At 43.8% G+C, this 22,388-nt stretch overlaps 1 protein-coding gene across 1 annotated transcript in view; it reads right to left on the bottom strand.

Moving 5' to 3' along the window:
* LOC117365594 (homeobox protein six1b-like) overlaps window positions 1–14,490 on the bottom strand; it is a 35,387-nt gene extending 20,897 nt beyond the window's left edge. Inside the window, exons 1-2 of the mRNA XM_033956135.1 lie at window positions 11,908–14,490; window positions 2,043–2,206 (exon numbers count right to left, since the gene is read on the bottom strand). Of these exons, the coding sequence (XP_033812026.1) occupies window positions 2,043–2,206; window positions 11,908–12,291 (548 nt within the window). The 5' untranslated portion in view covers window positions 12,292–14,490. The remainder of the gene's footprint in view (window positions 1–2,042; window positions 2,207–11,907) is intronic.
* Window positions 14,491–22,388: the final 7,898 nt, after the last annotated feature.

A 22,388-nucleotide genomic window follows, 5' to 3' on the forward strand; every position in this document is an offset into this window, starting at 1 on the left:
AGATGAAGAACCCTCAAGAGAAGAAGTAGAGCGAGAGTGAGGTGCTGCAGAATAAGAAGGAGAAGCCTCCCTGGAGTACTGGGAAGGGATATCTGTATCCAACGTAAGAGTTTCAGAAGAAGCTCCACTGTGTGATATAGGCGGAGTCAGAGAGTGCTTATGTTTGACAGGATGTGATGGAGAGGTCCGAGGAGTGTGAGGGACTGAATGCCTCGACTCATGCCTCATAGAAACCAGCGAACGAGGATCCCTTGTAGCATGCCTCAACAGAAGAATCTGGGGCCTGGACGAGTCTCGAGGTGGAGAAGTACGAGGCGTTACAGGCTTCCTGGTTTGAGATTTATGCTCGGACTTGGAGGGAGTCTTGATGGGCCTTGAAGAACAAGGGAGAGAAGACTCTGTATCCCTCCTCAAAGACAGGTGCCTCAATGAAGAGGAATGCTTCAAATGAGACCTGGATTGAGGCTTCCGTACCACCTCTCAAGCAGGTTGAGACCTGGCCCTGAAGGACGAGGCGAGGAGTCACTGGAGGACAAAGGTCGAGACCTGACAGGTTTAGCTCCTCGCGCCTCGACAGAACGCTCAGACTGGCTCGCAGGAAGCAGGGTCGAGGCAGGGGCAAACTTAGTAAACATAGAGCTAAGCTGCTTGGTCAAGATGGCTTCCAGCATGTCTTTGAAGAAAGGCACCGAGACCAATGACTCTGGTCTAGAAGGTGCAGCAGTGTGTTCCATAGAGAGTGACCTCGAAGATGAGTATTCCAAAGAGCTGCTGAATCTGAACACGACGTCTCCAGAGAGCTCTTTTTTGAAGGGTAGCACAGTGTGGGTATGATTCAGGACAATGTTCGGGTCCTAAGCACTTGATACACCAATGGTGTAGGTCGGTGAGTGAAATCGCCCGGTTGCACTGGCTACACCTTTTAAATCCCGTAACAGACTGGGACATAGAAAAAAAGTACAGCCGCAGCAAATCGACCAAGCCCCGCCGGACGAGAACGTAAGAAAAAAAGTAAAGTTCTTTTTTTTTTTTTTTTTTTGAAAATACGACGCGCAGCAACTTAAAAAGAAAAGAAAAAAAAAAAAGCCACGATGCGAAAAAGCACAACTCGAATTTGGGGCAGAGCTTAGAAACAGGTGCCTCTTAGCTCCATGGAAAAATGAGAACTGAGGTACCTCAGAGGAGACGTGCAACCTATGTTCAGCGGGAAGGCACTCGCACATGCGCAGTGCAGCACTCGCAAACTTTCTGAAAGTTCTTCAAGCAAGTCTGCTTGCGAGACTGTCCGCTTCGGGACTCCATGGATGACTTCACCCACATGTTAAGAATATGCTGCCTGCTTGTCCTGGGATAACATATATTTTAATTTATATACTGCAAAAGCCTTTCGGTTCTATGCGGTTTACAAAAGAGATGGGCTGACCATTGTGAGTGAGCTACAATAGATAGAATATTTGCATCAATGAGTTAACAATAGTTTCACATCACTATGCTGTTCTGAAGGGATTACAAGAATTTTGAAAACAGATGGGGTTTTAATAATTTTCTAAAATGCATATATGTCAGTGCTGACTGATGTTACATTTGATGTCACAATTGCATGCGCCAAAAGATACCAGTATACTGGGTGCATAAGATGACTCATTCAAATGCGTCAGAGAAGATTGGAAAGTGAGGGGTGGGGGGTGGAAGGCAGCTTAACATAAACCCACAGGAACTGTTATAAACTTCTGCATTAATACAAGGTAGATATTTCTACTTTGCTGTGTAAAACAGAATTATTTGGTTTCCAGGTACACTGATGATGTTTTACTCTTAGTAAGGGTTAGCAAATTGTTTTGGACATGGTGTTACTGCTGCTCTGTGTCTTCTTGTATCAGACTATTACTGGGACTCACAGTAAAGCATCTCTCCTCTTCCTGCATTGCAACCACAGATAGAGTTGGGAGGGGATGATCCAGTTGAGCAGTCTGACTGACTAAAATCCCTATAATACGAGCAACCTGTTTGGTTCTGGAGGCAAATGTGCAGTTCCATCTTACCGTTCCTTAGTTTCAGCTGCACGGTCCCGCTGTCGGCGATTCTTGAACCAGTTGCTGACTTGTGTAGTGGTCAGTCCAGTAGCTTCAGCTAGTTCCCTCTTCTCCCGGGGTGATGGATATGGGTTGTGTATATACCACTCCCTGAGGACACCCCGTGACTTCTCCTGGGAAGAGGAGACCAAAGGTGGGTGGATCCTGCTCTGTGAGGTCAAGCACAACACCTTGCACACGATACCAAGCAAATGGTTGGGTAGAGCTATGGTGGACTAAAGCAGTAAAAATGACAGAGGCTGTTGGCACCTTGTAGAGTAATCAATCCAGAACAAGAGCTCATTTGGTCAGTTCTTGCTCTCAAAAACTCATGCCCTGATAAACTGGTTAGTCTATAAGATGGCATCAGCATCTTTGTAATTTTTAAAACCAGATGTGTACTGTACACAGCTGCAAACATGCATGCTCACATTCATACTGAAATAGCAGGTCATAAAGTCAGGTTAGTAACAAGAGTTCCTGGGAGCCGAGCACACTGGGAATTCATTTTATAACATTTCAAGATGCAGCTAACTCTTGAATTGCTTTCATTACCATCTGCGCTCCCAGAAACTGAGTCCTAGGACTTTCACTGCAGCAGCTGCTGAGTGCTAGTTTTTTTTTTTTAATTATTATTATAATGTGCAGTTGCATATCATGTTACCAGGAGCTGAATCATTGCATTGATTGTACAGCAGGGGCTCTTGAAGGCAGTCCATACACATATCACACAGCACAATCTCTTGAGTCTAGAGTCCTGTGCTTATCATACAACAAAATCTCTCCAAAGTCCAGTGCTTTTGATACAATAGAACCTCCTGGGCATCCAGTTCCTGTAGTTATCATACAGCAGAACCTCCCAGGAGTCCACTTAAAGGCCCATATGGGGTTTTTACTTGCTTTGGAATTAAAGGAATAATTTTCTGTAATCTCATGTACTTTATTTTTACCCCACCAAACTGAAGTTGCAACCTGACTACTGAAGTGGCAGCTTATAGATGTGTAGGTTTGTAAATGGGGCAGCTACAAGTGGAAGTGGGGCTCTTACATGTGGAGGCTGTGAAATATTGCCACTTCCACATTTCAGTACTGACACATGGAAGTTGCTGGTTCAGTGCTTTTGATTTTGGTTTTCAATGTGCGTATTTGTTAAATGAGTGATCCAGTTGCATGTGCAGGTATACTTGTGCATCCCTCCCTTCCCTGCCCCGCCCACCCCACAGGTTTTCTAGATATCCACAATGAATATGCATGAAATAAATTTGCATATAATGGAGGCAGTGGATGCAAATCAAGTTTATGCATATTCATTGTGGATATCCTGAAAACTTGATTGGCAAGGGGGTACTCCAGGACCGAGTTGAGAAACACTGCTTTAGAACATGCCAACAAGTACACATGCATTCCCATGCTGGTAGTTTACAAATGGTTCGGTGTAAAATACCACTGGATCTGAGTATGTCCCAAGCTGAGCATATCAATTCCAATTTCTACATTCTGTGTAAAATGGGGGTCTTAATTTTCCTATTTATTTTTATCTTACTGTTCTGAGTGTTTGCTAACATTTGATCAGATTAGTATTGTTATACTGTTATTATAATATATAAGTTGCCTCCTCAAGTTATACCTGTCTGTATAATGCCTTGGGCAAATCTTTTCATAACGACAGTTAATAAATCTTTATTTATGAATGTATTTCTTTATTTTTAGTATTTATATATAAATCAGATTAAATTCTGTTGTTTTCATTGGTGTACTGTGTAGGGAGTATTAGAAACTCCCTGGAACAGCTGAACTCAGATGGTCTCTGCTGTATGAATGGCTTTGGAGGAGGCATTTTGAGTTCAGCTTTCTCTTGTTTTCACATTTCTGTTCCCTGTGATGGGAAACCACCCCTCCAACCTCACTCTCTCCCTTCACCGAAAGCTGTCTAGTCAACCAGTTCACAATAAATCTGTAACACAAGCCCTAAGGCCTTGGCTTCAGTGTTTTGTTATGTTCAAGTCTACAGGTGTTTTGAGGAGAGGAGAATTATGTTTCAAGATCAGATAAACAATTAAATCCCATTAAGGTCCTTGTTCCTAGGGTGTCTTGACCTTCAGTGCAGAGCAGTAAATGTCCGCAAGAGGGCTTTTCTTAAGTTGTGTTGGGCTTGTAACTGTTTAACTAATTCTAAGGCCCTTTACTATGCCATGGTAGACGTTTCTACCATGGCCCGGCATGCTCAATGCTCCGTCGCAGCCCCAATGCTCATAGAAATGAGCATTGGAGCATTTAGCACTGCGGGCCGTGGTAGAAACCTCTACCATGGCTTAGTAAAAAGGGGAGTAGAGCATTGCTCATTCTACCTCTAATTTTACTATACACTTCTTCCTCCGTATTCATGGTTTCAGCATTCACGGTTTTTAGCTTGCTGGCTCCTCCCACCAAATTACATCAGCTTGCAAAGAGAAATTGCCGATTCCAAGCGTTTACAGAGAAAACTGCTGAGTTCCAGCACTTTCTTCACCGTGTTTTGCCTCTCCTTCAGGAACAGGCCAGGTCTCCCACCATGTTATTCGCGGTTTCACCATATTCATAATGGTTTTTAATAGAAAACAGTGAATAACATATGAAAAAGTTATTCATGGTTTTTCTGTATTTGTGGTTTTGTTAATCCCCTATCACAGCGAATACGGAGGGAGAAGTGTACATCATTCCAGTTTCCAGATCTCTCAATGTGTCTCATATGGCCTGCAGTACATAAGTACATAAGTACATAAGTACATAAGTAGTCGCCTCCGCCGGGGCAGACCAGAGGTCCATCCAGCCCAGCGGTCCGCTCACGCGGCGGCCCATCAGGCATATTGCCTGGTCAGCGGTCCCTGACTAATTTTATTGCCTACCTCTACAGTTATCTCTAAACCTTCCACTGCTCTTATCTGTACCCCTCAATCCCTTTGTCTTCCAGGAACCTATCCAGGTCATCCTTGAAACCCTGTACTGTGCTATTTCTTATCACGGCCTCCGGAAGGGTGTTCCATGTGTCCACCACCCTCTGTGTGAAAAAGTACTTCCTTGCGTTTGTTTTAAACCTGTCCCCCTTCAATTTCATCGAGTGACCCCTTGTTCTTGTGGTTTCTTTCAAATTGAAAAATCTGTCTTTGTCAACCTTTTCGATGCCCCTCAGGATCTTGAAGGTCTCTATCATATCTCCTCTGAGTCTCCGCTTTTCCAGGGAGAACAGCCCCAGCTTCTTCAGTCTGTCAGTGTATGTAAGGTTTTCCATACCCTTAATCAGTTTAGTTGCTCTTCTCTGGACTCCCTCAAGCATTGCCATGTCCTTTTTGAGGTACGGTGACCAGTACTGTACACAGTATTCCAGATGCGGGCGCACCATAGCCCGGTACAGTGGCAGGATGACTTCCTTCGTTCTGGTCGAGATACCCTTCTTAATGATACCTAACATTTGGTTTGCTTTCCTCGAGGCTGTGGCGCATTGTGCCGACGCCTTCAATGTCGTGTCTACCATCACTCCCAAGTCTCTTTCCAGATTACTGACCCCTAGCATTGATCCCCCCATTTTGTAAGTGAACATCGGGTTCCTTCTCCCTATATGCATGACCTTGCATTTCCCTACATTGAAGCTCATTTGCCACTTTTTCGCCCATTCTTCCAATGTTGTAAGATCCCTTTGGAGATTCTCGCAGTCAACCGTGGTTTCAACCTTGCTGAATAGTTTGGTGTCATCTGCAAATTTGATGACCTCGCATTTTGTTCCCGCCTCCAGGTCGTCAATGAATATGTTAAACAGGAGCGGTCCCAGCACTGATCCCTGAGGAACCCCGCTCGTGACCCCTTGCCAGTCCGAGTAATGGCCCTTTACACCAACCCTCTGCTTCCTGTCTGCCAGCCAGTTTTTGATCCATCGGTGGACCTCCCCGTGCACCCCATGGTTCCATAGCTTTCTGGGACCAGGTCAGAAATTAAAGGGTGGACCCAGCCAGGGCCTGGTCTGCTGACATTTTGCCTCAGTGACATCACACAGCTTCACTAAGGGGCCACTTATACTGGAGGCACTATGAGTAAAACTCCCCACCCCCAGGGCCGGCGTTGGGAGGGAGCAAACAGGGCAGCCGGCTCGGGAAGGCCCCCTGTGAACCGGCATGTCTTCCCCCTTCTATCTGCACCAGTCTGATGCTGTCCTTACCTTCCGTCGCTGACAAATCCATTTTTGCTGCAGGAGGTCTCCAGCTGCAGCAACCAATCTGAATAACTGCCTATGGCTCCCTTCCCTGCTTTCCTTTGCCCTGGTCCTCCTAGACGGAAACCGGAAGTTGCATCATTGGGGATGGACCGCAGCAGAAGGAAAGCAGGGAGGGGAGCTGTAAGTCCCCTGTAGCAAAAATGGATTTTTCAGTGATGGAAGTTAAGAGCAATATCAGACCGGTGTGAATAGAAGGAGAAAGGCATACAGGTGAGGAAATCCCCATTACTAGCTGTAATTTTGTTTAAGTAGAAAGGGTGACTGGGGGAGGGAGTTAAAAGAAGTGCCAGACTGAGTGGGATTAGGTAAAGGGGAAGAGCTTATGGGACTGGAAACAGAGGAGAAGGAAGGAGGGAGAGATGGTAGGCAATGATCTGAAAGGAGAGAAGCTGGATGTGGGGAGGGGTGGAGTGAAGGAAAAGGGAAGATACTTGAAGAGAAACAGAGATTGTGGACCTGGGGAGGGAGGGAAAGTTAGGGGGAGGCTAGTTGGGGAGAGATGGTAGACCTGGGAATGGAAAGAAGGGAGAGAGGGAGAAATGTTAGATCTGGGGATGGAAGGGAGAGAGAGATGCAACATCTCTCTTTCCCTCCAACTCATTGTTCAGCATTAAGGGAGAAGGGAAGAACATAACAATAGAAAAGAGAGGAAGCAAAATGTTTGACCATAGGGAAAGAGGACGAGAGTTGAATCCATGGGAAAGGGAAAAAATCAATATGTTGGAGGCAGGCATAGTGAGATTAATGAAGCAAGAGAGGAGAAAAAAAAATGACCAAACACTGGAAAGAGAATTAATAAAAGATAGACAAAAAGCAGAAAGAGAAACTGGGACCAAGATGATGGAAAAACAATGTCCAGACACCATGGTAGAAAACTGTGTTTTATTTTGAATGTATTAACTGGAATATGTTATCTTTGGGATATGTGCATCACAAATATTTTTTTATTGTAGTCGGTGGCATAGCCATCCAGCTGATTTGTGGGGAGGGGCTAGAGGCCAAAATGGATGAATGGGCACCAAATTTTCTCCTCGCTTGAATGCAAAATATAAATACTTGAGCTGGTGGAGATCCCCAAGCCCTGTCAACTGAAGCTCTTCCTCCAGTCTGGCAACCAGAGATCTCCAAACTTTGCAGCTAGTGGCAATATCCTCAAGCTGCCAATTTTTTCATGCATACATGAGGGCCAGGCAGTGGCTCTGTAATACTGCTGCCAGCTCTGGTCACTGGACCTGAGGTGGGGAAGGATGTGGTCATCAGCTGATGAGACTTGGGGATCTCCACCAGCTACATCAAGGGAGATGTTCATTTTGAGGCGGCCTAAGCTCAAAGTGGGAGGCCCAGCCCCTTCTCATGGTTATGCCAATGATTGCAGAGTTAATTTTTGGGGTTTCCAGTTCAGTTTTGGTATTCATATTTCTATTTCTAATTTGTGATCCATTGTTCTGTATTTAGTGAAGGTCTGTCTGTGTTTTGTGTGTGAAGAAGTAATTTAAAGATGGATGGGGAAATTGGAAGACAGATAGGTAGAAGAAGGGCCCCCTCCTTAATTTCTGCTCTGGGCCCCGTTATGACTGAAACCAGCCCTGCCCCCCCAAATATACATAAAAGTGGCACCACTGCCAGTGCACCTTCATCCTGCCCCACAATGTTTCCTTACTGCTCCAGTATTACAACAGCTCAATGAAACAACATAAGCTGGGGATCACAGGCTCCCTGGTAGGGTAAATCAAATATAGCGATACAGTAAAATCCATGACAAACTATCATATATAAATCCAAATAAATAAATATCTGTCGAGATTTAATCTGTATCATGGAATATTTGTCAGTGGCTGAGATTTTGTTTATGACTGGGACAATGGAGAGCTACGGGATTACATACAGGAGGTGAAGATTTTGTAATTTGCCAATTTGTTTATGATGCATTGATCAGTTTTATTTTTAATTTTTATATCTTTGTATTATTTTATCTATTTAATTTAATATTGTCTATCATATGTTTGGTTGAATTATTGAGTCTGCCTTGATTAAAGGCAAAATTTGCTGTCATCAGTTACAGATGTGGTAGTGAGGAGAGGAAAAGAGAGGAGGATTTGATGACTATGTGTAGGGTTGAAAGGTACCATCATGGTAGAGAGTGTTCTTGCCAATCTTTCCCTACCAAAGGGATCTTAGTTTGTCCAGTATGGCTATTAGTGAAAGCTATGTTTGAAAAAAAATTGGGATGCACCTGGAAAAATAATGTTAGCAAGTTCCTCTTCTACATCTATAGGCAGTTCTTACCAGCCCCAATGAAGACCCAATCTAAATAAATTTATACATTAGAAAACCTTAAAAAATAGAGATTTGAATTCAACAGATCCCAACTTAAGATAAATAAATCCAAATAATTAAATCAGTAATTGTGGACATCAGCCATCAACTTCACTGAAAAAATTTAGGAAGGGCTAGCAGGAAGTGCCAGAGCTCTTCCTCAGACATCACAGTTGACCCCAGAGAGAATCGATCTAGATCTGGCATTGAGAGAGGTGGAGATGCTGCCCATGTGTGGAGCTGGTGAGAGCGTCACAGTCTGGGTAATCCATTTTAGGATTGTGGAAATACAGGCAGTCCTTCCCAAATTTAAACTTAGTCAGTGATTTGGGTAACATCACTTGATACGCTGATTAACTCAAAGAGGCAACTTTGGATGCTATTTGGGCAATATTGGGCAAGTTTGTCTTGTCTGTGCCCTACTCCTCCACTGTTAACTCCAGACTCCATCCCTTCTCTCTTGTTGTGCCATGCGCCTGGAACAGACTGCCTGAATCAGTACTTGGCAATATTCAAGTCCAGACTAAAAACCCACTTTTCAAGGTTGCTTTTATCTCATAGCCCCCCATCCTAAAGCACCCACTATAGCTTCCTTGTGACCCTGGGCAGGACACTTGGTACTCCATTGCCCCAGATACAAAACTTAGACTGTGAGTAGGGTTACTAGATTTTCTGTTTGGAAGACCCCTAGACCTGCCCCCAGTCCAGCCCAGTTCCACCCATCTCCGACCTAGCCTGCTCCCCGCTGCCTGCTCTTGTCGGGCAGGAGGGCATCCACACATGCACGGATGCCCTCCTGCCCAACGGCGATTTGATAGAAACTTTTCAAAACCTGGACAAAGTACAAAAGGAGGACATGTCCAGTGAAATCTGGATGTCTGGTAACCCTAATTGTGAGCCCACTAAGGACAGAGAGCGTACCGGCATATAATGTTACATTGCTGTGTACATCAAGTAGTGCTATAGAAATAATTTATAGTAGTCCCATGAAGTTAAGGAAACTTTTCACCTCTCTCTCGTTGCTTTTTCTGATAAAAGAAAAAAACTATTTCAATGATCTTGGTATTCAGAAGATCACTTTACAACATTATTTGTGAAGAGCAAGAAATCCCCCCTAACCTTTCCCAGAGAAGTCATGGGCTGCTTCATAAAGAAACTCATAAATCTGCTTGGGTTGGCCATTTACTGGTTGATATTTAGAGCACTTATGTGGTCAATGTCTGTGCTGACTGCAAAAGTGTTTTTTTTTCCCCTAAGAAATATGGGCCAGATGGGTGGGTAGTTTAAAGGCCAAAATGATACAGTTAAAAGGGGGCAGGGATTGAGAGCAGGCAACCAAGTTCTGTGTTCAACAGAGTATAGGTATTAGCATGTCATAAAATCATAGTCCTCTGCAAGCTTTAATATTTCAACAATTCTATTTCTTATTTTCCGTGTTCCATTTGTGTGTGTATGTTTTTATGTATTTACAATACATTACAATTCATATTTATATTCTGCAAGATCCTATTCAGTTCTTTGGGGGTAATTTTGAAGGGATTATTATAGGTATTTACATGCCGAGAAAGCCCTCCATCTGGAGAAACCCAGCAGTTTCAGGGCCACCCCCAGTGACCACCTTACAAGGGAGTTTATTTTTAACCTCCCACACATACTTCCTGGTAGGGAGTTTGTACCTAGAAACTCTGCAACTGCATAAGTACTTGCAGTCCTTGCTGGGAAAGGGATTATGAAAGGCGAACTCTGTGGAACTTTTCCTTTTGAAAATCAGTTTGCAGGCCCACGGCAAAGCCAGCAAATGGCAGCTATGGAAGCTACTGTTATGCAGCATTTCATTGTCTCTTAAGATGTGTGTCATTCGCTTTTGTATGTTGATTGTAATATACTTTGAACAAATATGTTTTAGATTTGCAGACTAGAAAAGTGTGATAATATAAATAAACTGAGAACAAAATAATGCTTCTAGAAATCCAAAGAGCGACCGCACCTCTGTTTACTTCATCTCAGAAAAGATGCAAAAGAATTGGAGAAGATTGGAGGGAGCCTGTCCCTTATGAAAAAAGGCTTGAGGATAATGAGAGACCTGGAAAAAGTTGACAGGGGGGACATTATTTACCCTTCCAAATATGACTAAAATTGGGGAACAATCCATGGAAATAACTGGCAGTAGATTTAAAGCACATTTATAAAAAAAAATTTAGAAAGTATTTTCCCCCCTAGTTAACAAATTAATGGGCCCTTTTACATGCTAAATTCTGTATGTCCTATTTTATATCTATGGGCCATGTAACACTTAGCACATGCCAATATCTTTAAGTGTGCTAAGCTTTAGTAAAAGAGCTCATAACATATGGAATTTGTTGCCAGAAGATGTTATAAAGGCTATCGTTATAGCTGGCTTTCAAAATAGATTGGGCACGTTTCTGTACGACAAGTCCATATGCTATTAGCTGGCCTAGAAAGCTTGAAGGTCACTGCCTCGGAATACATCTCATCATTAAGACCTGCAGGGCATTTCCGAGTGCCCTAGACTGCCCATTGTCAGAAACAGAATGCTGCATTCAGTGGGTCAGAACCTCTATAACACTTGTAGGAAATAATTCAGGAGTCTTTCTAACTGCTGAGCTACTTCTTGTAGATGTTATGAGAATTAGATATTTCCAGAATAGCTTTCCTTAAAAACAAAATACATTGCTCCACACAACTGAAAAGGTCTTGTATAGAAAACCTCATTCACTAGCATGTTTAAATAGTTTCAGTGTTGGCCTTGGTCTGGAAAGAGTCCTGCATGCGCAAGGACTCAGGTATCCACTAGAATTTTGCAATGTGCTTGGAAAGTTGAGAAATAAAAACCAACACTACAATAACACTTTTGTTACAAATAATAAATTTGCCCTGAAATAGCAGCAATATAGTAATTCCAATGGTTTTAATTCCTTCTTACAGCAAGCCCCTTTATAAACCCTGATCTCTCTCCCCCCCCCCTTTCCCCCCAACACATGTACATGTGGGAGATATTCCTCTCTTGTGTAAAGCCTGTAACATCTTGAGACTTGAGTTCAAATCCCAGCATAGTCAGTTTATCCAGCCTTCCAACAGGGATAAAGTGGGCATTTATGATAATTTAGAAATAACTGTTAAATGAACTTATTAATCTTAATTAATGGGTTTTCACCTCTGTCAGCTCTAATTGTGTCCACTTTCAGAAAGTTCTGCTTTCCTGTGCCAGAAAAGGCAGTGCTTTTCTTTTTTCTCTATCCACAGTTTTCTTACCTTGAAGCAATAGCTAGTCTCCTCTCCATCCCATATGGTCCTAGGCAGGGGAAACTTACGCCTGACCCTGTACTTCCCCACTGCCCCCAGGGGTCTGCCCCTCAGTTTCTCTGCCTCCACATAGTGTGCCTTCAGCCACAGCTGTTGCAGTTTGGGGTGATTGTGGGGGGAGAACTGGTAACTCTCCAGGATCTTGTAGAGCTCTCGGAAATTACCCCTGTGGAAGGCCACTATTGCCTTGGCTTTGAGGACACTCTCGTTCTTGTGCAGGTGGTCACAGGCCGGCAGAGACCAGAGGAAGCGTCCCAAGCGCTCAATGTTTCCCCCTTGCTGTAGGACTTCACACACGCAGGCAACCTGCTCCTGGGTGAAGCCAAAACTCATGCTGAATCTGCTGAAGGAACCATCCAACAGGATAAAGAACCCAATTCTCCCTGGCTGGGGGGCTCACAATCTGAAGGGGGAGGACCTCTGTGATTCCTCTAGTTGACTGTCCAATAGCTTTCAGTGGTGAGAAGTAGATCTGAGTGCAGTGCTTGTCTGGGACTGCTGTAACTTCTCTGGTACCGAGCAGAGACTTCAGGTCTGTATTTTTCCTACTCATTCAAATAGTATGCTCTCAACCTTTAAAAAATCTGAATTATTTCAAAATTAAAAATAATAAAAATATTTTGTGAAGGACCAGAGCTTGGCATGGGAGAATGAGCTGGATCCTTTCCTGGAATGATAGGGTCACAGTGATGTATTTCATCCCCAGGGAAGATCTTTCTCTGCCTCACTCTCTCTCTCTCTCTCTCAGCAGTTACTCAGTTTCTTGTGGCTCCAAATTATGTTGCCCAGGGTAGGCTTGGGGGATATCGGTTACAGGCTCAGCCCACACACTTCTCTGTCCTTCCAGTCATTGGCTGGCAACCAACCCATTAGGAAAATTGTGAGGTCTCCCATTCTCTTCTTTCTCAAACCTTTCTCCTAAGAGCTAATGTCATTTTATGGAAACTTGAGTCCAAAGCGGAGGGTTAGAAAAGGCTTTGGAAAGTGTCTCTGTTGCTCTTTCTTTTCCCCACTATCTTTGATATGTTTCTGCTTTCTGTCCCTGCAAATCTCTCCCTCCTCTCTATGGCAGTGTCATTTCTCATTTTATCTCTGCATTCCTCACTTCTTGCTCTCTGTTCTCTCATTTTCCCCTCCTTGTCTTTGTGTCTCTTGCTTTCTCTCTTTTCTGCATTCAATTCCTTTCTTCCTGGCTCCAGGAAAGAGTTTAGAGGCAGGGAAATCAGAAGGACCTCTCTGAATGTGTATGCAGTGGGGACAAACCAAGGACTAGTTCAGCCTGTCCAGGGAAGTAAACGGAGTCGGCTGGCAACTCGATATCTAGGCAAAAATGGTAAAAGAGAAATTGACCTTTTGATTGAATAAAAAGATTGCTGCTAGTTTCTATAATGCTACTAGACATTGTCAGCACTGTATACATTATATGCAGGTACCAGGGCTGACTCAACCTATGAACCAAAGCCCAGTCTGACCTACCATCAAACTCTAGGGATAGCTGCCAAACTGGGATTATGACATCATCAGTGCCCAGAGCCAATGTCTCAATTGCTCCAGCGGGAGGAGGAGATATTGGATTATTGATGGGGGTGGGGGCAGTGGCATAATAAGGGGGGTGGGTGGAGGTGGGGCAGTCCACCCCAGGCACCATCTTGGTGGGGGCGCTGGCACCCGTCCTTTCTACCCCCACACCTTCCCGACCCCCCTGCCACGCGTGCGCACCCCTTCCCTTCCTTCGTACCGCTTTAATTTTCTCAGCGTGAGCAGTATCACGAACTTGCTGCCCATGTCAGTGGCCAAGTTTCCAAGTTTATTTAGAATTTCTTATACCACTTAATCATATTTCTAAGCGGTGTACAATAATAATAAAATTTGTACAACATTCAACAAAACATAGAGCAAGGTTAATAATAATACAATATTTTGCACATCATCAATTGGAGAAAATGAGTAAAGAGGAAGACTTACAATACAGACAGCCTGAAAACAAGAGGAAGAAGGGGAGGAACTACAAAGTGCAAAGAAAAGAAAACAAGTGTGGGAGGTACAAAAGGGTGGGGTAAGACAGCAAATCAACAGTGTAATTTAGCCCTTACAAGGGCCATTATGAGTCATAAGCATCAAGGAATAAAAATGTTTTTAGCTTTACCTTGAAGTGGCCTAGAGAAGTTTCTTCACACAGATAGGGCTAGATTCACCAAGCAAACCGATTGTATACCAATTGGTTTGCAACCTTGACCTGATTCACTAACCTCGTGGCCGATCCGATTCCGATCCACGCATGCAAATGAGGGTAATCGGCATGCAAAGTAGGAAGGACGCGATTCACTAAACTTGTCAAGGACTAGGCTGGTTGATCCAAAAAGAAGCGACTGGTGGGGACCAGTCATTCACGACCTTTCCTCCTCTCTGCCGACTTCTCTTGCCCTTTTCAGCCCGACTTCAGCCCCAACTCTCTTCTTGCCACCCTGCGCTCCAGCTCGCCGCCCCGATTCTCCCCCGCAGTGCGAGCCCATGGTTTTAACTTGCGGGTTTAAAGTGGGTTAAAACCACAGGCTTGCGAAGTAGTAGTAAAAAAAACAGAAAAAAAGCAGCTTGCTCTTTAAGCATGCGCAGACCATCTACAGATGGTCTACACATGCTTAGGATCGCTCACTAGCGATCCGTGTGGTTGGTGGAGGGCATTCCTCCGATTGCCCCCATTTGCATGCTGAGCCTTGGTGAATTGATCGGGCCACGGATCGGGCACAGAGAGGCAGGTTAGTGAATCTAGCCCATAGTTTAGTATGGAATTCCAAAGGGTGGGTGCCATCACTGAAAAAATGTTTGATCTCATGATGTTGATATGTTTTAGAGATGGATTAGTTAGAAGATGGGTCAAGGAACAAAGAGATTTAGCTGGAGTATAAGAATGAGTAATCTATCGATGAACTCGGGTTGACTGCTTAAACGGGTTTTGGATGTTAGAAGGAGAATTTTATAGCTAATTCAATGTTCATCCGGCAACCAGTGAGCTTTGTGTAAGGGGGAGGGGGGGTGACAGAATCATATTTTTTTGCACCGAATATACGTTTTACTGCTGTATTTTGTATTATTTGAAGGCGCTGAATTTCATTTGTTGTTATGCCTTTAAAGAGGGCATTACAGTAGTCTATACAAGAAATAACGAGCAAATGAATCAAGATATTTAGAGAGGCGGGTTCTAGTGCTGTCGCTTCTGGGTCTCCTGCCTAGGAAGTGACATCAGGGGGAGAGCCGACGTGATGCAGGAGGTAAGTTCATGATGCTGTTCATGCTGGGAAAATTAAAGAGGTATGGGGGAAGGTAAGAAGGAGTTGGGAATAAGCAGGGAGTGGAGAAGAGGGCAGGGGAGGTGTGCTACCACCCCGGGCACCACTCACCCTAGCCATGCCACTGGGTGGGGGCACTAATGCAAAAGTTGGCTCAGGGCACTGTCCCTAGTGGGCTCACAATCAAAGTTTTGTACCTGTGGCAATGGAGAATTAAGTGACTTGCCCAAGATCACAAGGAGCTGCAGTGGGAATCAAACATAGTTTACCAGGATCAAAGCCCACTGCACTAACCATTAGGCCAGTGTATCGCAAACTGTGTGCTGCGGCACAATAGTGTGCCATGGTGAGATTCCAGGTGTGCCATGAGAGATATGTTGAGTACGAGAGTTGGGTACTGGCACCTCGTCCTCTCTACCCCTGGCGTACCTCTGTAAATGGAATTATGGGGTTACCAGATGGAGAGATTTCCAAAACCCGGCAGTTTGTCCGGGTTGTGGAAAACCCCCAAGCTCAGTACTGCTTCTGGAGGGCCTCTGAGCATGCGTGAATGTCAATGTGATGATGTCATGCACATATGTGTGATGTCATTAGCCCTGATTTTAGTGTGCCAGAGCTAAAAAAAAATCTTTGCAAGACACTGCATTAGGCTATCAGGGATAGACTAACTGGTTCTAGTGTGACCTGTAATTCCATATTCATTAGAAAGAGCTGGATCTGCAAGGCTACAGATGCATGGGCTAATCTGTCCTGAATGTCTTGGGCTCCTTTAGTATTTTTGTATGAAGGTTAATTTATTGACATGCAACTGAAAAGCCAACAGCAGCTATATCAGATGGCTTGAATTCAGCTATAGTTAGTGGTCACCAAGATTTCATTCAAAACAGAGAAATGTGATCCTTGCTTGTCATGAAACTTCTGCACATTTAAAGAGGGAAATTCCTGGAAATATTTGCAAGACATCTTTTCCACTCAGCCCTGATAGCTCAGTCAGATTGTGCCATTGGCACTTCTCCTTCAGCTGAGTGGAGCAGTGGTTCCTACAATTTTTTTTTTAAATTTTTAGTTTAGTGGTAATAAGCAGTTAATCAGAGAAAAGCATTTGGAAGTAGCTCTGAATGGGGCTATATACTTCTGATGCCTCCCACTAATATCCCCTTGCAAATGGAGAGGGCCTTTGATGTGTAGGAAATAGCTCTGGTAGCCATGTTGATCCTGGATAAATTTGAATCTGTATAGCCTAAAATTTCCCAAACATATATGTTGTAGTGCTGCCCGATTCAGGAAAAACAATTTTGATTCGATTCGATTTTCCTGCCCAATTGAGTGTTTTTTTCAAACATCCTGGTGGGTTTATTTTATAGCCTCTTCACTCCCTTTGCCTTCTCCTAACAAAATAAACAAACAAAAAAGACTTTTCCTCTCTCTCTTAAATCCTAGCTCACGTTTGCGGTCTAACACTAGCTTTGGCAGGATACACATTTCAAATCTGACATATTGTAATCACAAAATGGAAAATAAAATTAGTTTTTCTACCTCTGCCCCTCTTCTGACATCAGAGGCAGGATCGGGGCAGAGGAAATAACTGAAAGCAAGTTTACAAAGACGCTGTAACCGCGATCTTCGCTGCAGGCTGCAGCTATAAGGTAAATGCTGCAGGGAACATGGAGGCCTTCCGGGGAGGGGGGGGGAAAATGCGATGCAATGTGCAGTCCTTCGGGGACACAAGGGGGAAACCGACAGCAGCACTTCCCGACTGACCCTCCCTCCTGCCCTCTAAAGCATATGCGCCAGCGGCTGGCCAGCAAGAGCAGCGCTGCTGCTCCTGTTTTAGGGGGCGAGAGGGGAGGATCTGAATCGGGAAGCCGATTTTTTTAAAAAATTTAAATCAATTCGAATCGATTCACCCGAAGTGAATCGGTGAACTGATTCGAATCGCAAATTGGGCAGCACTAATATGTTATATTTGAGCTTTTGAGAACATACTGAGTTTGGGGGCAGGAAACATCTCAAAGGCTCAGACTCTATTATTAATGTATCATTAAAATCATATACAGTACCTGAAAATTGTAGGCCGGCCAATATAATGTCAGTGAGGAAATAGGGTGTGAAAACACATTGTAAAATGTGTCTCGTCATGAGGGAAGCAGGTCTGTGTGTATTGTATATTTGTCTTTGTTTTCAGTGGGTGTGGGAGTGGGAATTGTGTAGGTATGGCAATGGCGTGTGTTTGGGGGAAGATGAGGATTTATGTGCAGAGATGGGTGTGAAGGGGTGTGGAGGGGTGTACTTGTAGTATGGATGAGTAGGGTTTGGGAGTGCGGGGCTGGTTTGTGTGTGCAGGGGTGGTGGGTGTATGTGTAGGATGGCAATGTGTTAGGGGTGACAATGGGAGGGGTAGGAGGGTACGGAGATGGGTACATGTACATGCGTGTAGGTGCATGAGGCGTGGGTACAGAAGATGGAGGGCTTCTGTAGAATCCAAGTTTCCAAGTGTTATTAACATTTGTTATCCTGTTTATCAAATTTCTAACCCCCATGCACTCAAATCCTCAACATCCCGCTCTTGTATTCTTCCCCTGCCCTTACCCCGAACTTCTTTATCTCCATCATTCTTCCAGGGAATGCCTCAAGGCCTGCCTGTAGGAGTTCCCGTTCCCTTCCACAGCAGCCACTGTGGTCCTCCTCAGTTCTTCTGCCAGCACAAGATGCAGAGTCTGCTAAACTTTTCTGTGAACTATGGCCTGGATGCATTCCTCTGCAGCATGCTCTGCAAAACTTCACCATAGCCCTGACTTTTGCCTGATTTCTGATGGCAAAGAATGGGGTCCTGCTGGCAGGTGCTGCTCCTCTTTACCACCGTTGCCCTCCTCAGCTTCTCTGTCAAAGGGGAACATGGGAGTCCCCTCTGACATTCTCCTTTCTTTGCTGGCTCCACCCTGCTTTCTTTTGCCAGTGGGGAATGGAGTCATAAGTACATAATATAAAAAAGCTATACTGGGTCAGACTGATGGTCCACCTAGCCCAGTATCCTGCTTCCAGCAATGGCTGATCCAGGTCACAAGTACCTGGCAGAATCCAAAAGAGTAGCAAGATTCTATGCCACCAAACCCAGGGATAATCAGTAGTTTTTCCTGTGTCTATTTTAATAGCAGATTATGGAGTTTTCCTCCAAGAACTTGTCCAAACCATTTTTAAACACAGATACTCTAACTGCTGTTACCACTTCCCTTGACAATGAGTTCCAGAGCTTATCTGTTTGTTAAGTGAAAAGACATTTTCGCCTATTTCTTTTAAAAGTACATATTACTATATAACTTCAAGTCTTTATACCTTTTCAAAGAGTAAACAATCAATTCGCATTTACCCATTCTACTCCGCTCAAGATTTTGTAGACCTTGGTCATGCCCCCTCTCAGTCATCTTTTCTCCAAGCTAAAGAGCCCTAAACTCTTAAACTGTTCTTTGTATGAGAGGAGCTCGATCCCCTTAATCATTTTGGTTGTCATTCTTTGAACCTTTTCTAATTCTGCTATATTGTTTTTAAGATACTGCAATCAGAATTGCACACAGTACTCAAGGTGAGGTTGTACCATGGAGCAAACAGAGGCATCTTAATATTCCTTTTCTTATTTTCTATCCTTTTCCTAATAATTCCTAGCATTCTGTTTGCTTTATTGGCCACTGCCACACACTGAGCAGAAGATTTTAACTTAGATTTTTTTCTTGGGTGGTTATTCCTAATGTGGAACATAGCATCAGGTAACTATGATTTGGATTATTCTTCCCAATGTGCTTCACTTTGCATTTGTCCACATTAAATTTCATCTGGTATTTGGATGCCCAAATTTCCAGTTTCCTGAGGTTCTCCTGCAATTTCTCACAGTCTGCACATAATAAATTAACACATTTGAATAGTTTTTGTGTTATCTGCAAATGTAATCACATCACTCATCATTCCCACTTCCACATCATTTATAAATATGTTAAATAATACGAGTCCCAGTACAGATCCTTGGGGCACTCCATTATTCACCTTCCTTCATTGAGAGAAATGGCCATTTAACCCTACCTTCTGTTTTACATCTTTTAACCAGTTCCCAATCCACAACAGAACATTGCCTCCTACCCATGGCTTTTTAATTTTTCAGGAGTCTCCCATGAGAGACTTTGTCAAAGGTTTTGTTGAAAATCTAGATACACTACATCAACCGACTTATGTTTATCCACATGTTTATTCATTCCTTCAAAGAAATGAAACAAACTGGTGAGACACCCATTAAATTACGCTTGTCTATATGTTTGGTAATTTTATTCTTTATGATAGGATTATTAGGGGCATTTTCAAAAATAAAAACTTCCAAAACTCATCATAAACACGGTCTAGATGTCCAAGTTTTTTTTAAACACATCCAGTGCAATAATGGAAACTAAGGCCTGGATGCACTAAACATAATCACTAATACTGACTTGATCGCTGTTGGCCTTAGGCCCCTCCCTGTGCATCACATGGGATACAGAGAGAGGAGTCTAAGGCCCTGATTGGCTCAGACGCCTTGGAGGGGCCTTTGGTGTCTGAGCCAATCAGGGCCTTAGGCTCCTCCCTGCACATTACATGGTGCACTGGGAAGGGGAAAGCCCATCATTTTTGACTGGCGGGCCTCAGAGCAGGAGGGACCTCTCCCCTCCTAATGTTATTTCCATTTATGGTTCTCTCCTGCACTTTAAAAATATTGAATTGTAGCTCTTCCCTTTTTTTACCTAGTATTTCGGTTGGTCTGTTGGTCTTAACTACTGTTTTAAAATTTTTAAACATTATGTTAAAATAAATGTGGTTTTTTTTCAATGTTGTAACTCGCTTAGTAAAAATTAAATTAAGCGATTCATCAAATTAAAATAAAACTAAAACTTGAAACTTCCCTCCAGCTCCCAATGTCTACCAAATGGAGGGAGCTCAGGTTGGTATGAGCAGCAGGCAGGAGATGCTGCTTGCTGCCAGTAAAGTTTTGAGGAGGTATGCTGGGGAGGGGGCTGGGGAGTAGAGTGCAGGGGGAGCACTTAGTGCTCAGGCCTTGGCAAACCACATTATAGTTACATTTGCCATTATCCACAGTTTCATGTAACTGCACTAGGCCTTGGAACCTATTACCCTCAGATACGGGGGCCCTAGTGTATATGTAAACCACCAAAAAGCAGTGTACAAGTCCCATTCTCTTTCCCTATCAAGATGGTATTTTTAAACAATATTAATGCCTGATTTAAACATTGTCTGTGCCTAACCTTTTCAATTGCTCCATTTAGCTTTTTTAAACCATTTTCTTCATTTTTGCATAGTTACCCTTTCAAAAGTTAAATGATGCTACATTACATTTCCTTAGTGTCTTTACTTTAGCTATTAATTAAAATTTGTTCATACTATGATCACTTTTTCCCAGTGTAGCCAACACTATTACCTCTCACACTATATAAGTCCCCCTTTCCACTAAGGACTAAGGGGCTTATTCATCAAGCAGAATTAGGGTTTAATGCATGTATTAAGGAAATTAATGCACATTGTACACTGAGGGACAAATTCTGCAATTGGGTGTCTAAAAAGCTAGGCACCTATTTCATGGCATTCACACTTAGGCATCCATTACAGAATCATGCCTAACTAAACCTTAGGCACCTAAAATGTAGGCCAGGATTTAAAAAGCCTACATTATAGGTGCCTAAGCACTTTAGAGAACATAAGAACATAAGCAGTGCCTCCGCCGGGTCAGACCATAGGTCCATCATGCCCAGCAGTCCGCTCCCGCGGCGGCCCAAACAGGTCACCTGTCTGAATCACCAGAAGGGGCCCCCTTGCCACCCTGGTTTCCCATTGAAGTCCTATCTTCCCATCGAGAATCATGCCTAATGGCGCCTAAGTCCTTCTTCATCCCTAAACATGCCTACTTTGGGCGCCATTAAATAGGCACCTATCTTATGTACCTAAGAAGATAAGCACCTACCACCCAATTCATTTTTATTTTTTTTCAGTTATGAGCTTATTAAAACTCATACTTGAAGCCAATATACTAATTGAGTTAGGTACTTAACTTAGGTGGATATTTGGCACCTATCTTTAGGCATCTTTTATAGAATTTCCCTCTAACTGCCAAATTCTCTAAATGGTACGGTGTCAGTGACCATCTTAAAAGTGGCCACCGATTGCATGTCAATCACACGGCTGTGCCATTTAGAGAATTGTGCCTCCAGGATAGGGTTACCAGACGTCCGGATTTCCCCGGACATGTCCTCCTTTTGAGGACATGTCCGGGGGTTCTGGACGGCTTTTCAAAACCTGGCACTTTGTCTGAGTTTTGAAAAGCTTCCTGACATAATCTGCGCATGCATGTGATGTCATTGCATCGTGTCTGCGTGTGCACAGATGCCGTCTGGGAGTGGGGCTGGGGGGGGGGGCGGAACATGGTGGGGAAGAGGTGGGACTGGGTGGTTCTGGGAGTGTGGCCATGGGTCCGGATTTTCCCAAAGGAAAATCTGGTAACCCTACTCCAGGAAAGATAGGCGCTGGAAACGTAGGCCAGGGTTTTCAAGGCCTACATTTCCGACGCCTATCTTAGACGTGAATCACACCTATGTAGGCGCTTTATAGCCTTAACGCCACATCCAGCATTAGCCATGCCTAGCGTGGCATTAGGCGCCAGTAGGCACCTTTGGAGGCATGGTTCTGGGTCCTTTTGTGTAGGCGCCGATAGGCATTTTGAACTTAGGCATTTCAAATGGCCTAAGTTAAGGTGTCGTTTAGAGAATTTCAGCTTATGGGCCAGATTCTAGAAATGTCACCTAAAAAATCAGTGCTGACTAGTGTGGCATTAAGCATGAAGGTATAAAAGTTAAGCACACTGAATAAAATTGTACTTACGTACCGCGGCCTAAGCGCCACTATGTGTCGCCAGGTGTGACAACATTTACGTAGGCGTATCCTTTTTATGTCAGGGTTTTCGTGGCCTAAATGCCTGCGCCTAAGTTGTACGCACAACAGCACCTAAACCAAAAACAAGCGCTTAACTCAAAAGCATGCCAACAATCCTCCCCTAACACACTTTAGCTCTGCACATTGGCCAAGGCACATACCACTTTGTGCTATACACCTACCATT

The sequence above is a fragment of the Geotrypetes seraphini genome, chromosome 8 (assembly GCF_902459505.1).
Source record: "Geotrypetes seraphini chromosome 8, aGeoSer1.1, whole genome shotgun sequence".
In the NCBI taxonomy this organism is placed as follows: Eukaryota; Metazoa; Chordata; class Amphibia; order Gymnophiona; family Dermophiidae; genus Geotrypetes; species Geotrypetes seraphini.